The 22,592-nt window shown below is 50.5% G+C and overlaps 1 protein-coding gene across 2 annotated transcripts in view; it reads right to left on the bottom strand.

Moving 5' to 3' along the window:
- Sned1 (sushi, nidogen and EGF like domains 1) overlaps positions 1-20,606 on the bottom strand; it is a 65,176-nt gene extending 44,570 nt beyond the window's left edge. For both annotated transcript variants that reach the window (XM_036172855.1, XM_036172857.1), the window contains exons 1-3: positions 20,260-20,606; positions 3,153-3,440; positions 293-433 (exon numbers count right to left, since the gene is read on the bottom strand). In XM_036172855.1, coding sequence (XP_036028748.1) covers positions 293-433; positions 3,153-3,440; positions 20,260-20,472 — 642 coding nt within the window. In that variant the 5' untranslated portion in view covers positions 20,473-20,606. The remainder of the gene's footprint in view (positions 1-292; positions 434-3,152; positions 3,441-20,259) is intronic.
- Between the last annotated feature and the right edge of the window lie 1,986 nt (positions 20,607-22,592).

Raw genomic sequence — 22,592 nt, 5'->3', positions numbered from 1 at the left:
GAGTGGAAGAGCATGGCTCAGGATGGGCATAGCTTTCCTGACACATTGGGGACAGAGACCCTTATCAGGGAGGAAAGGGCAAAGGTACCAGAGGCTATTTTGTGGTTCTGGGCACCGAGAGGCCTGAGGGACACAGAGTCACCGTGGCTGCCACAGACTGATCTCTGCATAGCCCTGGAAGGGAGCAGACATCTGCTACAGTGAAGGTCTGCCTACCCCGTCCTGTCCAGGGCACCTTGGCAGGAGGGGCAGGGGCCCCTGAACACCGGGCACCAATTCTATCCTGGCCTACCTGGGCCGCGATGCCTCCCAAGCCGTCAGCGTCACCCCCGCTGCTGGCGTGTGTGCCCGTGGTCCACAAGATGGACTCATAGTTGAAGATGGTGAAGGAGAACCGGCCGTCGGTGATGAGCACTGTTTGGAATGTGTTGACCTGCCAGGAGAGGGGGTTAGCTGTGACTGGCTGCACCCCCTGTCCCACATCAAAGGCCCCTGTCTCCTTCAAATGGATAGCCAAGCAAGGTAGGACCATGGTGGCTTTGTCTATCTCTACAGCCTACCCCCCGACTGTTAAGGGACAAGGCCAGAACACCTGGAGCAGACGCTCTCCCCAGCCTCAAAGTGGAGGGCACTCCCTCAGCCAAACCCACAAAATCTGTGTGGTAAGACAAAAACAAAGAGGGAAAGCAGCATCTGATCTTAGGGTTCATGGTTTCCATGGACTTTAACTCCACAAACATCCCTGAGCGGTGAACCCCAAGAAAGCATTTTAGATCGGGGTGAAGAAATAATCTTGGGACACATGGGAAACTGAGAAAGGGCAAAGCTAGCCTCCTGCCCCACTTCACACCACACATGAAAACAAATCCCAAATCAAGTATGGTCTTAAAACAAGTATCATGGAAGCCCTAGAAGAAAACATTGGGCAATACACATTGTATCTCAGAGAAGGACTTCTGTGATGTTTATTAATAGCAAAGACCAAAAGAGAGATCAATATACGTGTAGATGAAAGCCTCTGAGTGGGAAAGTGTTGGATATCAAAATGACTGTCAGACAGCAGCAAAAACGCATTTATAACACATGGCAGATAAGACTGCTGATAGCCTTCATATCCAGGAGAACTCAGAACAATACAAAGGACCATAAGTCTGAAGAAACATTGGCAGGAGGCATGAATAAGTACATTAGCACATAATGCCATATCAATGACACTAGAGAAAAAATTCAACATCTGTAGAAGCCAGAGATATCTACGTTTTAAAAAAGCATTCCTTGGCCAGGTGGTGGTGGCACACATCTTTAATCCCAGCATTTGGGAGGCAGAACCAGGAGGATTTCTGTGAGTTCAAGGCCAGCCTGGTCTACAGAGTAAGATCTAGGACAGGCACTAAAACTACACAGAGAAACCCTGTCTCGGAAAAAAAAAACAAAAACAAAAACAAACAAACAAACAAACAAACAAAAACAACACAAAACCAAAAAATTAAAAATAAAAAAAAGCATTCCTTGTTTTTCCTGCAGTGTTAGCAAAGCTGGAAGAGGATAGAGCACTTATCTGGGGTGCAGGGAACAGGCACCTCCAAATGGACACCTGTAGGACACTCCGAGAGGGCATCAGACTGCTCTGGGGATGTGTGTCACAGCAGGATCTCAAATGGCTATGCGTCAGGCACTGGCAGTACGTGGGCCCCTCTCACAGTCCAAGCTTGTTTCAATCTTTGTCAGCAATGAAAAGCTGAACGGGAATCATTCGTATATAAAATTTGGCAGGAGAGACAGTCAACAGACAAACACGCTGATGCTTTGAGTGGGGGGCAGGAAGGGTGACGGTCACTAAGTGGTGGGGCCGTGGGGCGATGAGATGCACAGGCATCCCCATCCACGCGGTGTTGATGGACCTCCCCACCAGGTGCTCCTGAAGAGACTGTACCTCTGAACACACCCCAATGCCTGCTGCCTTTGTTAGGGGCCTGTGGAAGCCCCACAGTGTGGGCTTGTCTTGTTGGTTCTCTCCAGGGTTGTCACCAGTACTTGGGACACTGCCTGCCACCCAGAAGGTGCCCTCACAAAAGCCCTTATTGTGTGAATAAACAGCTTTGACAGGCCACTTGCATTTTTACTATGTGGCTTAGTATCCAGAATAGGCCTATGTATAGTAAGTGCTGGAAAGTACCTATCTGGGTGGGTAGCATCGGCCAACCACACTCACCAAAGACGCAAAGGGCTCAGCCACGCCATCTAGTTGACTACCACTATCAAGGAGTGAAACAGAACACCCAGGTATGATGGCATGTATCTGTAGACCCAGCACTCTGGAGGCTGAGAGGGAGAGGATCAGGAATTGAGGGTCATCCACAGCTACACAGTGAGTTTGAAGCTAACCTGGGTTTCATGGTACCCTACTCCAAAAAACACCAACAAGGGTTGTGCAGGTGGTTCAGCTGCACGGGTACTTGCTACACAGTGTAAAGATGCACACCCAGCACCAGTACACATTGGGACATGGCTGCACATAAGCCTGTAATTCCAACGCTGGGATGGTGGAGACAGGAGGATTGCTTGAGTTTTGTTGGCTGCTAGCCTAGCTCAAAGTTGACTGTTCGCTCCTGTCTAGATGATATAAGGAAGAAAGTGACACAGAACAGGACATCCAGTGTCTTCCTCTGGCCTATACATACATAGGCATGCACACTTGAAGAGGTGTGCACCTCTCTCTTTCTCTCTCTCTCTCTCTCTCTCTCTCTCTCTCTCTCTCTCACACACACACACACACACACACACACACACACACACACACACACACCAAACCTACAAGAATCAAATAAATAAACAAACAAAATATCCCACCTAGAGCAGACCCTCCCCCACACTGCTCCACCCTGGAACTGTTAGAGAACCAAGCCGTTTCAACAGAATTTCTCCAAGCACCATGGATCCTGTGCAGCTCACACATGAGAAGTGTTGTGTTGGGCCTGGAAGGGTGAGGCTCTTTCCTCCTCCACCCTAGCCCTGTGATTTAAGAAATGACAGAGTTCCTTTTTGGGTGTAGACCACCTATAGCTGACCCGCCTTGGCGGGGTCCCAACCACACAGCCACCCTCCCAGGCCACACAGCCACCCTCCCAGGCCACACAGCCACCTGGACTCACGGGGGAAGAGAAGCTGCCTCCAAAGAAGGTCACACGGTGCCAGGTGGCCACAAAAACCCAGGTAGCAGAGAAGTCCGGGAGCTCAGGAAAGTACCGTCTGATGTCCTCTGTGGCTCTCTGCAGCATGGCTGGGTCAGTGGCCTCACGGTAGTAGACATCACCTGCACGTCGGTTGTCCACATCCGCCCAGAAGGCTGCCACCACACAGCGGTCTTTGGCGATGGGGAAGGCCACGGGGGTGAACTGAGAGACCTCCTTCAGGAAGGAGATGACCCCGTTATTGTTCACCTGTGAGGCAGAAAGCCAGGATGGGGACAGACTGGGTACCTCAGAAGCTGGTCAGCCCAGTGGCATCTCCATTGCCCTACCCCCAGCATCCTTTACAGCCCCTGACCCCTGAAATGGGACCATGTGGTCCTGTTCTATCCTCTCATGCAGGTGGTATACTCGGGGCCAGTCTCTGACCTATTGATATACCAGACTTGGGTTGCTACCCAGGTATACTCTAGCCAGGGTTCTGGAGAGGTGGGTCAACATTCTTGAATTGAGCCAAATGTGTAACAGTATAAAGGAGGCCCAGGGACCAGCATGGCTTGGAAAGGCTGTGATGGCCAAGTTGGAGAGTGTGTGTTTGGGCTTCCAGGTGGTCAGGGAGGCTCTGGCCCCGACTCTGCAACTCACTAGCTGTGCAACCTGAGACAATTTAACCTGCCTCTCTGTGTTCTGGTTTTCTCACCTCTGAGACTTGGCTAATACTACCTGCCATGTGTTAAAATGTTTAAGTTGAGGGTGTAGTTATGAGGGCAGAGATCTCGTGAATGGAATCAATGCTCTTATGAAAAGAAACCCAGAGTGCCTTCTGCCGTGTGAGAACACAGCAGGACGCCCATCTATGAAGAAGAGGGCAGGCTTCACCAGTTACGGATTCTAGTGCCTTGGACTTCTCAGCCTCCAGGACTGTTAATTAATTCCTGTTGCTTCTAAGTAGCACAGTGTAAGGCATTTTGTTATAGCAGTTAGGTGGACTGTCTCTAACTCTGACCTCCTAGGGTGTTAGGCAATGGTACATGGTCACACACGGGCTTCACTCTGAGGTGATCTGGACTAGCATGGTATGGCATCATTTATATCTACACATTGGGAGCAACCCAAGTGTCTACTGATGAACTAATGTGTAAACAAGACAACACAGCACATACAAGGAATGGGGCGTTATTAAAAGGGAAAACATTTGACACGTGATAATGTAGATGAAACTTAATGGCATCCTGATGACTGAAATAAAAAGACAAGTACTGCACGACTTCATTTATACAAAGCTTCCGGATTGTTAAACTCACAGAGGTGGAAGGAAGATTTGTCATTTCCAGGGCTGAAGAAGGGGGCAGTGGGGAGTTGTTACTTAATCAGTAGCATCTCAGTGTTAGAAGATACAAAGAGTTGTTTGGATGGATGGTGGCTATAGGAGAAATTAATAGTGTCCTGAGTGAATGTGTGTTTTGGCATGGGCACAGCCACGTCCAGGACCCTGATGCCTCGGACCCATGGGAGTAGCAAAGCCTTCCTTGGGTCTGAGTACCAGTGTTGACAGTGTGTGCAGATAATGTCCATCATGGCTTTCTCACTCTAGATATTCACAGCCTGAAGCCAGCTCCCCTACGGAGACTGCCCCTACCAAGATTAACTAAGCCTGCCTCCTGTTCGGCTGGATGCACTAACCCCAGCTCCCATTTAGACTGTATCTAATAGACATGTGGAGCTTCCAGAGTGATGCACTTTCTCCATCAGATAACCCAAGCCACATGACCCCAGCTCGCTGTACGTGCATCTGTGTATCTGTCCTTGCATCAGTACCTTCTCCCTAGTCGGGGTCATGGGACACAGGCCACGGAAGAGCATGACAGACGGTCAACACAGCAATGAAAAGCACTCAACACCACTGAACTGTTTAGACCTAAAATTGAAGATGTGTATTTTATTACCACAAAAACCTGGGAGAAAATGGTTGTGATAAAAAAAACTTGATGGTATTTCCACAGGCAAAATGGAACAAGGAATCAAATACATACAACAAAGTAATAAGATTTCAGAATGGATTTGATACAATTACAGAAAAGCACTGGGTGGAAACCAATAGGCAAGCCAAACCGCCTGGAACTGGGAAGAGGGAGACAAGGTGGAGAAACTGCCTGGAACTGGGAAGAGGGAGACAAGATGGAGAAACCGCCTGGAACTGGGAACAGGGAGACAAGATGGAGAAACCGCCTGGAATGGGAACAGGGAGACAAGATGGAGGGATCGGAATAAAGGTGAGAGAGAATCAGCGCGAGTGGCAGGGAGAAGGAAAGGCATGGGCAGAGGGAGAGCTTTCCAGGACCCATGAAGGGCATGGGGCTGTATATCCAGTAACCTCAGGGACTAACTAGCTGGGAAAACAAAACTCAAGCCACACTGAACTAGCGCTACGAAAGTGGCAGCCAGCTGCAGGAAGCCATTCTGAAAGAAGAGCCGGCACATCACGAGAGGCTCAGGCGCCACAGTTGACTCCTCATAGAGACCATGGAAGCTGGAGAACGAGGGGAGCTCTTCCCGCACACCAGAAGACAGCAGCGCCAACAGAAAGCCCGAGACTCAGATGCCACACTGACGCTATGCGAAGGAGGTAGTCCACTCAAGCAGTAACATGCACACACATAAATACAGACCCGAAGAAGGTGGGCCAGCACGGCGGCAGTGGCGCACGCCTTTAATCCCAGCACTCGGGAGGCAGAGCCAGGCAGATCTCTGTGAGTTCGAGGCCAGCCTGGGATACAGAGGGAGTTCCAGGAAAGGCGCAAAGCTACACAGAGAAACCCTGTCTTGGAAAAAAAAAAATTGGGTCAACTTGAAGTTGACAGGGAATGTAAGGCCAGAGATTCAAGAAGGAAAGAAGGGAGAAGCAGGAGCCTAAATCCACGTGGACATGACCAAAAGGAACACTAAAGCACTAGTGTGGAAAATCCAAATAAAAGTCAAGACAATAAAAGCATACGGACTGGGAAAGGCACCCTCACGCCATGGCTGTTCCAAGGGGAGTAAGGGTAAGCGGGGCCTGTGAATGATCCATGATGTGTTAAAGGTTACACTGTGCCATGTGGAGACTCTTTCAGACCACAGAAACTGCACATCCTTGATGGAGAGAGATAAGACATTAAGGGGTAGTTAAAATACTCAAAATATGGTGGAAAAAATAATGAGGAAACAGATAGAACAAAGAGTAAGGGGGCAGGGATGCAATCAATTGTCAGCCAGATGGAACAAACAACGTGAGAGACAGAGGAAAACATCTGTGCCAGCTACACAGTAAGTTAAAGTGAATTAAAGCTTCCGGTTGGGAGATAAACTGTCCAGATGTAACCAAGGGAAAGCTGGCACGGTCGTATTATCATCAGATCAAATGGACCACGGGGCACATGGATCAGTAGAGGTAAGCGTCAGTTCACACTGCTCAGGCAGACGTAAGGGCTTCACATCTGAACCTTCCCACCAGGCCATCAGTAGATGAGATGGTAAATGGAGACAGGCCACTTCATGACCATGGTGGGCATTTCAGAATGTTCTCTGGTTAAATGTTTGGCCAAGAATATGTGGGCTGAGGAGGTAGCCTGACGGGGGGCCAGGGGAGCATTCACTATGGCCCTGAGCCTAGGTTTGTTTGTTTGTTTGCCAGAAACTGTAACACAAATTGCTAAATGGCCTTTTTAATAATAATAAAAAAAATCCAGAGCCTGATATTGGTGTAAATGCTGAAAGATCAGAGAGACAAAGGAACAAGCCACCACTTACCTCTATCAACTCTATCAGGACTCCTCAGCCTGAAAAGCTTTCCTCAGCTGAAAGATCTTAGTTCCTGTCTCCTCATGTCTTATATACCTTTCTCTGCCAGCCCATATCATTTCCTGTCTCAACTTTCCTAGGAATTAAAGTCGTGTGACTCCCAAGTACTGGGATTAAAGGTGTGTGTCACCACCACCTGGCTCTGTTTCTCTCCTAGACTGAGTCAATCTCATGTAGTCCAGGGTGGCTTTGAACTCACAGAGAGCCAGATGGATTTCTGCCTCCTGAGTTCTAGGATTAAAAGTGTGTGCCATCACTGCCTGGCTTCTATGTTTAATCTAGTGGGGTGTTCTGTTCTCTGATCTTTAGGTAAATTTGCTAGGGTACACCATATATCACCCCAAGAAACAAGAATGCCAGTCCAGCCAGGCGGTGGTGGCCCACGCCTGTGATCCCCACACTCGGGAGGCAGAGGCAGGTGGATCTCTGTGAGTTCGAGGTTTGGAGCCTGGTCTACAGAGTGAGATCCAGGACAGGCTCCAAAGCTACAGAGAAACCTTGTCTCGGGGAAAAAAAAATACCAGTCCCTATCAGCTATCGGCAAGGCCATTTCCTTGGATTGTGTTTGCAGAGCTCAGCCTTGAGAGATGAAATATTGTCCTCTTGGGGATGAAGAGCAGGCTCACAATAAGAGCCAAGCTCCTAAACTAAGAGAGCAAACCCGCAATGTGTGAGGCATCTGCTCGGGCCTTCATGCTGTCCCCAGACACTCAGTGAAGAAGTGCAGACAGAGCTCCCTTTACGAGGCTCACATGACCTGTCCCGAATGGACAGTTGCTGAGAGCATCACACTTACAATCGTCTGAGTCTGGAAATACATAAGTGGAATAAATTGCTCGTGGTTATCAAGTTGGGGTTTTGTTAGGAAGATGAGGTGTGACATATTAGGAACTTATTTAAGATTAAACTAATTTTCATCAATTTAAATTACAGTTGAAGGAGAAAAATCCCCAGTACACACATAGAAGCTGGGTATGGCCTTGAGTATCTGCAGTTCTAGAGGCAGATCTCAAAAGCTCACTGGCTGGCCAGCCTATCAGAAATGAAGAGCTCCAGGTGCAGGCCCCCATCATGGAGGGGTCCAGGTTCGGGGCCCATGTCATTTATCTGATACCGCACCGGTACTTCTGGACATGGAGGTCTCATGAGAAGATTCTTTTTCAAGTTATTTCTTTTATTTTTTGAGATTATAGTATAGTTACATCATTTCTTCCTTCCTTTCCCTCCTTCCAAGCCCTCCTCTACACCCTTCCTTGCTCCCTTTTCCATCAATTGTTACATACATATGTGTATACACGTACATATTTCTAAATACTTAAAATACAACCTGCTCAGCCCCTATACGTTACTTGTATTTATGTTTTCAGGGCTGACTATTTGGTATTGGATAATCACCTGGTGTGCTCGTCCCTGAGGGAAGGCTATTTCTCCAGCTTTCAGCGTTCCTTAAGTTGATATACAGTTCTTTGTGTAGTGTTGAGACCTCCTGGGCTTTCTCCATCATGGTAAGTTTTAATGTCCATTAGAGCATACCCTTCTAACTTGTGTTCTCAAAATGGTCTTAGTTTTTCTTTTGTGTGTGTGTGCATGTATGTGCACATATGTATATACCTGCAGAGGCCAGAGAAGAACATTGAGTTTCTCCCTATATTGCCCTCCACCTTATTTTTTATTTAATATTTTACTTTATGTGCATTGGTGTGAGGGTGTCAGATTCCCTGGAACTGGAGTTACAGATAGTTGTGAGCTGCCATGTGGGTGTTGGGAATTGAACCCAGGTCCTCTGGAAGAGCAGCCAGTGCTCTTAACCACTAAGCCATCTCTCCAGCTCCCTATGTAGAGGTCAGTGGACAACTTGTGGGTGTTGGTTCTCTCCTTCTATGATATGGGTCCCAGGGACTGAACTCAAGTCATCAGGCTTGTCAGCAAGTGGCTTTACCACCAAGCACACCCATACACATCCACAGAGTATGCATTCACCCACATATGCTCACACACACTCATGAATATATATGTATATATGTATGCACACACACGTACATACAAGCACATACATATGCACATATATCCTGGAATACTTCTCAGCTGTAGAAGAAAGAAATCTCCCATTTGCAACAACATGGCTGAGCCTGGATGACACCACAGTAAGTGAAATAAGCCGGATACAGAAAGGCAAAGACAACACGATCTCGTGTGTGGAATCTGTAAACACTAAACTCACAGAACAGAGAGTAGTTTGGCTATAACACATGGAGAGTGGAGTGGGGGCACGACAAGGGGCGGCTGAAATGGCATTTTAGTCTCAGGGCACCAGTTATCTAAGTGCTCCAGTCCAACGGTGTTGGCTGCCTTAGAAACGCAGCATCATTTGCTTGATATTAGATCACCTCCCGCCTGTGGTAAGCACATCAGCTTTACTGTGGCAGTCACTACATTGCATGAAACTTGAATATTATATATATATATATATATGTCCATTTGTCAATTTTACTTCAATAAAGCTGGGAATTTTAACTAAAACAAAACTCAGAGCAACCCCAATTGTCTACCACCTGTAAAACACACCAACATCTCATAGACTATTCTGACAATCACACAGTAACGACGAGGAGCAGACTCATCAGGAGCAGGGATGGGCAATGCTGGAGACACTGAGGGAAAGGGAAGTAGTGTTTCTCTGTGGCTGGGGTAGAGATTGTGTGTGGGGGGCCTTGTCAAGGATGTGTTGCTAGAGACAGAAAGACATTTACAGGCTGGACTGGGGTGGCTGCCCAGAGGTGGGGTGCAGGTAGAGTGGACAGTGCTGGGCCTCTTCCGGAAGGGAAGACCAGCAGGGTCTGCGTTACATTTGCTTGTTCTTGGTACTCATCAAGAATCCCTTTCTGACTGTTGTAGAGAAAAGACGTAAGGGTTAGAAGTCACAGATGGCAGCGGCAACTCCGGCTGAGAGGGCGGTCCGTGTCTTTGGGACTGCACTTGGGCTACAGGTGGAGATGGGCTACCTACAGGGTGGGGTCCTGCCGTGCTGCCCCTCCCCACAGCCACACGCTCGTTTGGACACCGGCAGCTTCCTGAGTTTTCCTTCCTGCCTTAGAGTGCAAGGTGTGCCACGTGTAGAGAGGAGGCCTCTGAGGGCTCTCCTCTGTTCCACCCCAGACTGCTGCTGCTCTTCTTGTCAGGGTTGGGTAGGAGTAGGCCCAGAGCTGGGGGTCCAGGAAGGAGGCAGAACAAGCTGGCCCTGTTCCCCTGCCAGGACAGGGCAGTGCCAGGACCACAGCAAAGCAGGTACTGGGGCCCAGACGCTGGGCTGGCAAGCTCCCTTTCCTGGGCAGAACTTCATGGGCTTCCTTTCTCTAGATGGGATCCGCGAATCTCTTGTGAAGGTGTGCGAGGCCCAGGCCAGAGGTCTAGGGAGTCATTGGTAGCCCTCTCCTTCAGGCCCTGAGAGATGCTGCATCTTCCCAGATGTCAAGTTCATTATGGTTTTTCTGTACTTGCAATACCACGTTGTGAAACATACGGTGCAGTGTGGAAACCAACGAGGATGAACGAGACTGGAGTCCCTGACTGATGCCCCTGGGAACCGTGGATGCCAGGCACTCCTGCATGAATAACCGTGTATAATCCCTGTCCTGGCTTCAGAGGTGACCTCCAGACAGTCAGCTGCTCAGCCACTGGCTCCTCAAAAACCTGATCATGAGTCAGTCCAGATGTCCCAAGAGGAGCCATGTTGATACTCATCTAGACACTTGCAGAAATGCTGGATCCTCAGGAAGTCTGCCACCCTGGGCAAAGAGCGGGGGGGCGGGGGGCACTTTCTCTAGGGATCTGCAGGCTGAGGATGCTATATGCCTGGCCCTGGTTCACAACCATGGCCTTCCCCAGCCCTTCCCTGAAAGTTAGGCATGCAGGGCCTTCCTGTGGCCACTCCTAGGTCTGTCTCTCTGGGACCTGCAGCATTTGGGCCACTTCAGGAACACTGTCTTCCCTTCAGGCTGAGCACCTGTTGCTGAGATAAAACAAGGCTGCCACATGGATGTCGCAGTCCAGAGTGGGTGATAGAGGTCGCAGGAGGACCTTTTTGGAATGAATTGCTAGTAAAGTCTGCAGTGGACAGAGGCGAGCCAAGATGGTCCCTGCTTCCCAGAGATGCCCTTCCCTCCTTAACTGTAGCTAGTCTTGCCAGGACCAGGCTCTGGTGGGGCAGCCTGGGATTCCCGGAAAGATTCCTGGTCAGCTGCCCAGCTGCCCAGCTGCTTGGGGAGGCTGGGAGGTCTCAGGAAGCAGGAGGAACTGTGAACACAGTGGGAGGTGGAGGAGGTGAAGCATCCTGGATGGTGTGGGGCTGCCTACATGCCTGCATGCCCACACTCTCCTGTTGCCTCCCTCCCCACACCCCCATTTCCCCCTTTCTGCTCCTGCAGGAAGGCAGCCCTGGCTGGAGGAAACGGAGAGGCAGGGCTGTTGGCATTTCCGACTTGTTTGAAGTCAGGAACGTGGAAATGGCCTGAGAGACTGAGTGCAATGTGGCTTGAGCCTGGGCCAACACCCTGGAGTCCAAGACCAGAGGCTGCTTTGCACTGCGCAGGGGCTCCAGCTTACTTACCGGACAGGCTCCAGTTTTGCAAACATCAGATTAGAGAGGGCATCACCTGGGTTCCCTCCAGCTTGGACTTCTCTCTCCCAACCCAAATAACAAAGCTCTCCTGACCCCAGGCTTTTAACCCTTGTTTTGATGACTGCAGGCATGTCTTTCATTTCCTGGCATCTTTCTGGGCAGTTAAGATTCCTTCTACAGGCACAGTGGGGGCTGGTGTCCTGGGCAGCAGGTGGGCAGGGCTGCTGTGTGAGCATCCTTTCTTTGCAGCCATGGAGGGGAGGGCTGCTCTGGCAAAGCACTGGTGCAGGGTTAGGTGTCATGGAGCTCTACAGGAGGTTGTGGGAGGGGCAGGGGTGTCACCAGGGACAGTCAGGACAACCGTCCAGGAGGAGGGGTCACTTGAGCTGCAGTCTATGCTCAGGTTGGGAGCGGTGCATCCTCCCTCTTACCCTCTGTCCACGGTTAGAGTCTCCCTTGGATCGCCTTCTGGTGTGATGTAGAACCTGTACTTGGTCTCAGCTTGCGACTGAGTGTGGCCAATGACGCTCTCTCTTGCGTTCTGTCTCTACCTGTCTCTGAATCGTCCTATGTCACGGAGCTGTTGCTTCACCTCCAGCACACCTGGCCAGATGCTCATCAAGTTTCATGTTCAGCAGAGTCAGAACCCAACTCTTTGGACATGCCCCGCCAGTGAGTAATAACTGTACCTCACCTGGTGTCCAAACCATCTTTTGTGTCCATCACTGGCTAGGTCACTGCCTCCTGGGCTCTCTTGAGACCTCAGGCCTTCATGGTCTTCCAGCAGTGCTGTGGCCTCCATGTCAGAGGAAGAATTCCCAGGCCAAGCCTGTGGCCTCCTCCTCCTCCCCTCACAGAGCTGGGACCCTCATCCTACCAGCTGGATGTCTGGATACAGTGGTCCTTCCTCTGGGCTCTCATCCCAGTTCTCATCCCCAGTGACCTCCTCCGCTCCCGTGCTTGCTCCACAAGTGCAGGTGGCAGATGTTTGCCCAGTCTCAGGGACCTGAGGGGCTATGTCTGACCCTTGACAAGCTCTGTGCAAGCTCCGAGGACATGTGGCCTGGGATGACCTGGGTGTGGAAGTTTAGGGTCAGGGATCTACCTAGAAGCTGCCCCGTTCTCTCTCTCTGTACTCTCAAACAGGTCAGCAGAGCCTTTACGAGACATGAGCATGTGCTGGGTCCCAAGTGCAAGGGGGCAGGGCAGTGGTTGTATATAGTGGATGCTTAATAATGGAAAGCTGGTTGAGCAAATAGTCTGCCCTGATTTGTAAAGAAGCATGTGTACACACACACACACACACACACACACACACACACACACACACACACACAGAGAGAGAGAGAGAGAGAGAGAGAGAGAGAAAGAGAGAGAGTCAGGTTGGGAAGATGGCTTACTCAGTCCTGCTTCAAAAGCACAAGGACATGAGTTTGGTCCTCAGAACTCACATTAAAAACCCAGGTATGATGGTATGCTTGTTGTAGTGGGTAGCTGTTGTAGCTTTGTCCTGGAAGTGCTGCCTCCCCCCCCAATTGAGGTTTCCAGTAACTGTCACGCCTATGAGGCTAGCCCGAGACAGGAGGGCTTAAGACCTGAGATCCGGATGTGTCGGCTCTCCTGGTTCCTGGATCCTGGACACTGGAGGTAGACCGAGCAGAGTTCTCCAGGGAACACCGCTGGACTGCACTACACCTTTTCCGGTCCCTGTAACCGATCCGTTCACTTGGAAGTTACCCCACAAAATAAACCTCCCTTTTAACTATGTGGAGTTGCCTTAATAATTCCACCAATAGCTTGTCATCCCAGCACTGGGGAGGTGGAGACCAGATTTCCAGGACTTGCTGGCCAGGCAGCCTGACTTCGTGACCAGCCGCGTCGCCAGGTTTCATCACCACAAGCACACCAGTAATGAGCTGCACTAAGTCATCGTGATGTTCCTGGGTGAGGGGATTTTCCATTATCACCCCAGGGGACTATTTCCGACACGACTGTAAATGCATATATGTACATATGTCATACGTATATAACCACGTCTGAATCCATTATCACAATATACACAGAGATGGAGGTACTGTAAGTTTAAAATGATCCATCCAATTCAAACCGCAGGTCTGTGGCCACAGGTGTAGATGGTTGTCTTGATTAGTAATTGATGCAGGAGGGCGCAGCCGCATGTGGGCAGTACCACACCAAGGCAGGTGGGCCTGACTGTGTAATAAAGCTAGCTAAGCATGAGCTCTCAAGCAAGGAAGCCCGAGGGTGAGCCGGCAAATGGCATTTCTCCATCGTTCTGGTCCAGATGGCCCGTAATGATGGATTGTGACTTGGAAATGTAAGCTAAATAAATCCTTCCTTCTTCTAAGTTTGTTTTTTTTTTTTTTTGGTTGTGTTTCATCACAGTAACAGAAGGAAAGCAGGACACTGACATTATTAGAAAAGAAAAAAGAAAACAGTGGAGGGCTAGGAAATGGCTCCCTCAGTAAAGTGCTTGCTGCACAAGCATGAAGACGTGAGTGTGAGCCCTAGGTCACACATAACAGGGCTGAGTGTGGTAGCTCACACTTACAATCCCAGTGCTGGGGAAGAAGTGATGGATGAATCCCTGGCCAGGACTCCCTGACCAGCCAACCTAGTTGAAGTAATGAGCTCCAGGCTAGTGAGAGACCTTGTCTCAGAAACCAAAGTGAAGAAGGGTTGAGGAAGATGCCAAGGGTTCACTCTGGTCTACACACACACACACACACACACACACACACACACACACACACACACACACACACATACACACACACACACACACACATACACACACACATACACACACAGGTACACACACACACATATACACACACATACATAATATACACACACAGGTACACATACACATACATACACACACAGGTACACACACACATACATACATACACACACAGGTACACATACACATACATACACACACAGGTACACATACACATACATACACACACACACACACACTCACACACACTCACATACACACACACACATACACACACAGGTACACACACACACATATACACACACATACATACATACACACACAGGTACACATACACATACATACACACACACATACACATACATACACACCACACACTCACACACCACACATACACACACCACACACACACACACACACACACACACACACACACAAAGCTCCACAAAACAAACCAACCAAATCAAACCAAACCAAACCAAACCAAACCAAACCAAGGTCCTCCAAATCAACATGCTCAAAGCTCCCATGAACTCGGGAGACTGAGGCAGCATGCACAGGGCCTGCACGATCTGCACCAGGTCCTCTGCGTTTACATTCTGGCTTCCAGTTTCATGTTTTTATGAGACTCCTAAATGTGTGAACAAGTGAGTCTCTGATTCTCGTACTTTCTCTTGGGCTCTTTTCCTTCTGTTGGTTTTCCTTATCCCATTTCATGTGATTGTTTTTAAATTTATCTTGTTACACTTTATTAGTATCTCTGTTTTCTAATGAGAGGCAGAAAGGGAGGGGATATGGGGAGGAATTGGGAGGAATAGGGGGAGGGAAAGCCATAATCAGGGTATAATATGCAATGATATGAGAAAATAATCTATTTTCAATATAGGGAAGAAAAAAATAAAATAGAAAAATTAAAAAGAAAGGAAACACCCCAAATCAGGCCAATGAGATGGCTCAGTAGGTAAAGGTGTTTACCTCCAAGCCTGGCTACTGAACTCGATGCCTGAAACCCACACAGTGGAAGGAGAGAACCAGCTCCTGTAAACTGTCCTTTGGCCTTCATACATGTGCTATGACATGCGTCCCTCTCCCCAAATCAATAAAGTGTAATAAAAAAGAAACACTGAACATAAAGGGCCTAGAGGGAGGGACTGACATTTCAGGGAGCCCTGGGCAGCTGCACACAGTAGGGTGTGCACACAATGAGTCTTCAAAGGAGGGCAGCAAAGAACAGAAGAATTCCTTGAAGATAGCTAAGGAAGTGTCTCAAATGTCATGAAAGCTACATAACCACAGGCTGTAAGTATTTATGAACCTTGGGCAGAAGAAATACTTTAAAATGCCACAATAACACACCCGAGAACCAAACCGCTGGGAAGCCGGGGCGAAAGGGAAATCTTGCAGTCCGAGCAAAGACATGTCAGACCCCGTCTAGCCGTATGAGAATGGCAGGAGACATCCTGTTAAGAGCTGTGCACATGCAAAGCCAGTGGAACACTTCCTTTAAAATGGGAACGTCCAACCCACAACCCTACATCCACACTGTAGACACAGTTTTCAAAAGGAAGGTCAATCAATACGTTTCTCAGACGAGACATGGACGCTCATCAAGCGAATACTTCAGGAAATGTTACCAGAAGTCTTGCTGGAAGAGTGTGAAATGGGAAGCCACTTCTACATGAGGAATGAAGTCTGGAGATGGCAAACCTGGGTAAACAGGAAAGACCATCTAATTTTTCTATCTCTTTACATGACAATGGGCTGTTTACAGCAAAATATTGACAGTGTGTTATTTGGGATAATTGCCTGTGGGGAAATGGATGGATGCTACTGTAAGGTCCTGACATTGAATTGGCAGTTCTATTTGAAGACAGAATGTTGGCCAAAGGGGTCCCCTACGATTCCCTGACATTACAGGCTAAAGCTATTGGTTATTTTCTGTAACTCGCTGGTAAGGTCCTATTGCTGAATACAAAACTTACATCTTTAAACATGGGAGAAATCGAGCTGGTGCCCAACTAGTCGAGCTTCACCCCCACTGACTAGTACTGGAAGCTACTTTAAATGCTACTGGAGGAGAAAAGTAATTAATTTCACATGTAAATAGTAAATCAGGAAGTTAAGCCAGCCACACCGGTAACCGTATCAAATGTAAACAGTATAAATGCTTCAATTAAAAAGGAGAGACTGCCAGGCCGGATTGAAAACATCCAATATCACACCCTTTTGCCCTTACCAGAGAGAGAGAGTAAAGGCCACAGTTAGCACGGTGCTGTGACAATTTTGGAACAAACCAGAACAGGAAGTTGTGCCTGCCCTAGCCAGGCTGCAGCTGCGTGTGCTGTCCATCTTTACACACCTTCTCCTGCGGTCCCGGGCCTTTAGGGGGTTCACATCTTAGTCAGAAGACAAGCGTCAGAGCCACATTCAGAGAAGTAAAGAGGCAGGGCTTGGCAGTGAGGGGCCTGTTTAGGAAAGGCCTCTTAGAGGTGCCAGGCAAGTGTGGGAAGGGGAAGAGACCCAGAATCTCACTGATGCTCTCTCTGGGTGTCTACAAGTAGAGAGGGCAGGCATCAAGGAAGGCCAGGAGCTGGGCATCCAGTGAAGGTACACTTGCAGGGCACAGAGCCTGGACCATGGTGACTGCAGATTCTGAGGAGTGGTCTAGGGAGGAAACAGGACTTCAGTTTGGGTCCACTATGGGGGCACCGTAAGAAGGCAGCTGGACACACCAATCCACCGGTTATTAGTCTGAATCCTCACTTCAGTTCCTCACCTGCACTTCTCACTTGCAGACTGGTTTGACTTTCCCAAGTCTAGCCCTCACTGTGTAGGACGTCTGGCTGCCAGCTCTGGCCAGCTAGAAAATCCTCTCTGACACACGCAGTGACCCGCTGAGACCCAGGCCCAAGTACAAGTAAACCCAGACAGAGGGAGAAATCCCTGTCCACTCCGCCGGAGCTAACCCGAGGCTCACAAGGGGAATAACAAGGCAGAGCTGACAAAGCTGTCCACAGAGTAAAAACACGAAAGAAGATGCTCTGGAGCCGGTGTCTGAAGGGCAGAGCCGGACGGTGCTCTAAGGCAGGAAGGCCAGCTCATCCGATGGTGTGAAACCAAGCCTTGCCTCAAGGGTGTGAGTAATGATGCTCTGGTCAGCAAAAGTTCAAGTCAAGCTCCCGATTAACAGTCCTTCTTACCTTCAGGCTCTGCTCTCAGACCCTTAAATTCTCACTGTTTTCTCACTCCAGGATCTACATTTCATGTACTGGCCCCCAAGTTTTCCCAAAGACCAGTGTAGTAAGTAGTTTCCCAGGGTGCAATGGTCAGGGAAGATCAGGGTGCATGAGCCTTTTAACATGTCTGGAGGAGCCACTTGGAGATGGCCTTCCAGAACGCCACCACGTGTGTTCGCTCCTTCACCCAGCTCAGGTTAGATACACAACTAGGAGACATCTAATTAGACCTCAGCCACTGTACCACTCTAACCGACTCCTGGCCCTGGTAGGCGCGCAGCACCCTGAAGGACATAGCTCACGTGGCACTCCCTTTTCTGACAACAAAGAAACAGAAGCTGACAGGTCATATGCCACCCAAGACCACAGCAGGGGCTCCCAATGCCAAAGAAGACATGATTCAGACCTGGCAGGCCACACAGCAGCTTCAATTTTCACTAAGAATCTGTCAGTAAAATTTCCAGCCAGCAGGTGGTGGGAAGTACTCGGAACCCACCCAGAGCATCTTACCTGTGTTCAAAACCTCAGCAACAACGTGTGCGCTCAGTAATTTCAGGGCCAGCTACTATGGCACAGGGAAGAAGCAAAATATAAGGTCCTTTCTAGATAGGGGCCACCCTCAAGGTAGAGCTGCCATGCTGGGAACATGTCTGCTTCTCTAAGGAAGATTCAAGAAGTGCCAGTCTCGGGGTTGGGGATTTAGCTTAGTGGTAGAGAACGGCCCTGGGTTCGATCCTCAGCTCCACATTAAAAAAAAAAAAAAGTCTCCTGCAGAGCGCTTTTGATTTCCACTGGGATGTGGGGAACACAGAAAAACGGGGCATTCCTTCAAGAAGCCTACTCTTACCCAAGCTGTGAGGGCAAGGAGAGATGTTGAAGCCACACCTCACTATGTGGAGTTGGATTAGAGCCAGAGCAGGGGCATCCTCTCAGCCCGAGGGGTCTGGGGACACAGCACACACCCTGCTCTGGAGCCAGTGCCTCCTTTTCTCCACATAGCCTTGATAGTCACCTTGATAGACGTGCCCCAAGTGCTGTTTCAGGGTAGATAGATGGGCATGGCTTCCTGAAGAGTTCCATTTTCTTTCCCACTGAACAAAGGGTAAGGTTGAGGTACACTGGGCACACCAGGTCCACATCAGCGAGTGTTTTCTAAAGAGTTTCAGGGAGAGGCTCTGGTAGGGTGTGTGCTTTCCTAGGAGCCAGAGGTGGCTTGCTCATGTTAAGAGGGTCAGCCATTTCAATAATATTTTCACCTGAGACTTGGCAGTGGAAAATTCAAGGCTAGCCAGAACGCTTAAAGAACATATTGACAGAGCTGTTCGGATGAGTCCTCACATTCCTGAGATATACAGGCCTCTTCCTGCTGGGCAGACCCAGAGCACAGCTCTTCCTGTCTACAGCTTACTTGCTGAAGTCTTCCCTCTGCCAAGTCCCAGGCCAGCGGGGTTTTCAGGGATGGCTTCCTCTCCTCTCTCTCCATGCCCTCCCTGGTCATGTCACCAGATACTGCCACCTGGGTGGACAGGAAGTCAGCCACCAGGCTGTGGAGTGCCACAGTGATGAACTTGTGTGGATTATGCTGGTAGCTGTGGGGAATGGGGTTTTGGAGATGGTGGTGGTAGTGGTGGACGGTGGTCCACGTCAGGAGGACGAGAATGCAGACCATGTGGCTGGTGAGGGCGGCAGCGTTCAAGATGGCAGGGATTGGTTTATGGCAGAGGTGAGCGTGCCAATGGTGGTACTGATAGCGGAGGTGGTAGTTTTAATGGTGACTGGCACTGGATGTGGCAGAGGCTATGGTTAAGAAGATGGTGTTTTAACTGTAGATCAAGTTGGCTCAGACATTTCTAAGCAGATCGGGGTGATTCCGGAGATGTCACAAGTGCACAAGTGATCAGCTCGGGGTCAGACCCTGGGAACATGGAGACCAGCGCTCACGCTTTGTCGTCCACTGACACTCGTGTCTAGGGGTGGGGAGAGGAATTACCTTTGGGCATCCTGTTTAGAGGGTCTGAGGCTGGGTGGCCAACCTCTGGACTAAGAATGGGAGAGAGGCATAAACCCCTCCACACTGCCCCTAGCTGCCAGCCCTGCCCAGCGCAGGTCTTCTACAACTAAGCAAGTCACGCCAGAATTCCTTCTGGCCCTGGGCCTTGGGTGAGGTTGAAGTGGCCTAGAGAGGGCTGAGACCATCACAAGCCAGATGCCCCCACTGGGGAACCTGGCCAGAGGCCATGTGCCCACTGCCACATAGCTCTCTGTGAAGGAGCAGGAGCGAGGGTCCCTACTTGGTACTGGGGGATCAGTAGCTCTGCGGATGCCTGGCGAACGAACTCTGCCAGCATCCCAACAGGTCGAGCCATGAGCCGCAGGGGCGCGCCGCGCTCCGCTGGCCTGGCTGTCGCCTAGGTGCCCCGGCGGCTGCTCGCCCCGCCCTGCCCACGCCTCTCCAGCCAGCCGCTGTCCGGCCTTGGCGGCGGGAGGGAGGAAGCGCTGTCCTCATTCCACCTCTGGCTCCCGCTGTGCCAAGTTGCTGGCCGCAGCAGCCGCGGGAGTTGGGGCGGAGAGCAGTGGCGCCCTCCCCGGAGCCCCCTCGAGCTCGGGGTTACTCACGTAGAGTCCGGAGTGCTCGGCGCCGAAGAACGGGAAGGGCACCGAGAGGGGCTGCAGCCCTGAGCCGCCGTCGTCCTGTTTTGGGGTGACGGCGTCGCCGTGCTTCGTGCCGAACGGGTAGAAGTCGGCGAGGGTCACCGCAGCGAGCACCCCGCGCGCCCCGAGCCCCAGGGCTGCGGCCAGCAGCAGCGCCCATGCGGCGCCGCGGCGCATCGCCGGGATCTGAGGACTGGCCAGGGGGCTCCGGCAGGTGGCCGCAGTCACCGCACGGCCGAGTGGCCGCACCGTCGCCTCTCGCTAGCTCGCGCCGCACTCTGGATGCAGCACCGCTTAGGAGGGCGCGAGGCAGGACCGCGGACCGCCCGCCCGCCTCCGGGACCCGGGTTTAAATAGTCAGCCCAGGCGGCCACCCGGGAGGGGCGGGGAGAGGCGGGGTCATGCAAATAGTGGCATTTTTAACTTGCGAGTCTTCTAGGCTGGAGGGAGTAGGAGCGAGGCATCCCAGTCTCCTTGTCTCTAGGGGCTGAAAGCCAAACTAGTACTGGGTTGGCTCCACCTCCAGCCCAGACACACACACACACACACACACACACACACACACACACACACACACACACCACCCCTCTCGCCTTTCGCCAGGCACCCAGTCTCCTTGCCTCTAGGGGCACACGCACACACACACACACACACACACCTCGCCTTTCGCCAAGCACCGGCTTAGGGCCTGCCGGCAAGGGGCTCCTGGGCTAACAGAGCAGTTCTGAGGCTGACTAGCTTGCCCTTACAGCCTGATTTTGGACAGGCTTCCTGTGTGTCTTCTGAGTCCCTGGCTGGCCAGAGCATCTTTCCCTGACAGAATGTTAGTCTGGACCACCTGGCCTTGCAGCGCTTAGATGAACCACGTGTGGCCACACCCCAGTCCTAGTCTAGGACACCAATTTCAGTGCCAGCTGAAGCCTGTCCCAGGGTCTATTCCTTATCTAGTTTCACTGAAGATGAACCTTGGGTCTGGGAGACTTGAAGACTTACACAGCGTTCTACCCATGTAAGGTTTTTTTTTTTTTTTTTTTTTTTTTTTTTTTTTTTTTTTTTTTCTGAAGGGATCAGGCACCCATCACAGCTGGAAACATCATGGAGACCTGTAGGTAGGCCAGTACTCAGGTCCTGGGGGCAAGTGGGTAAATGCTGCTGGAGGGGGCATCAGCTGCTATGGTGCCTAGCTGCCTTGCTCCTCTTGAGAATTGCTTTCTAAGTGGCTGTCCAGCTTTAGGAGTGCAATCTGGTCCATTTCTGTGTCCCCAGACACTACCCAGATTTGACTCCTGGGGCCTGGGTCTCCACCACCTTGTCTGCTCCCAGATGCTACTATTGGGTGACATGTAGCTGTAAACCAGATCTGGGATCCTCAAGGACAAGCGGATATCTCTCAGAGAGAAGCAAAAAACACTGCAGGAATAAGAGCAGCCGCCACAGAGATTCCGGGTGGTTTTATGCTGGCTTTGTGCTTTTCCGTGTTTCCTGAAATCTTTCTGACGAGCATGTGTTGTGTTTCAATTAGAACAAGGAACATTACATGTGATTTTTAAGGGATAGCAGAGAATATTCTGTGTGTCAGTCAGGGTTCCTAGTTTACACAGATCCTGTTCACAGCAGCTTTACCTCTGTGATGGTCCCAGCCCTCTTGCCTTGGTGTCAGGGAGAAGCACCAAATTTAAGGAGGTGGCCCCCAGCAGCCATCTTAGTTTGCACTGGCAAGAGCCTGAAGGTGACCACTTCCTTCCGTCCTATGCCGAGTGTCTGGCTTGCCTTGCTCTTGCCCACCCCTCCAGCTGTGTGTGCTCAACCTGTTTTGCAGAAGGGTAAACTAAGGCTGGAGATGTGAAAGGTTCTGCTCTACAGGTAGCTATAGAAGATCAGCCCCTGGTGCCAGGGATGGTGCTGAATACCTTTAATCCCAGCACTCAAGAGGCAGAGGCAGGCGGATCTTTGAGTTTGAGGCCAGAGTGAGTTCCAGGCCAATCGGGGCTACACAGTGGACCATGTCTCTCAAAATCAAACAATCAATCAAACAAACAAACAAACAAACAAACACTCCCATCAGCCCTAGGCCAGGGTCCTGAATTTGAGTGCTCTGTGGTAAGTTCCCTTGCCTCATTGACCAGGTCAAGTCAGGGTCGGGACCAGGCCTCACAAAGCATCCTCTAGTACAGAGCTGCCAGCAGGCCTGGTCACCATACTGGGGACCCAGGAGCCTCTAGCTCTTGGTTATTCTGCACCTGCAGGAAGCTCCAGTCTCCTCTCTCACTGGCTTTCTCATATGGAAATGCAGGTGG

Source organism: Onychomys torridus, chromosome 23 (assembly GCF_903995425.1).
Source record: "Onychomys torridus chromosome 23, mOncTor1.1, whole genome shotgun sequence".
NCBI lineage: Eukaryota > Metazoa > Chordata > Mammalia > Rodentia > Cricetidae > Onychomys > Onychomys torridus.
Note: the sequence above shows the minus strand (reverse complement) of the source record. Positions and strands in the feature narration are given on the sequence as shown.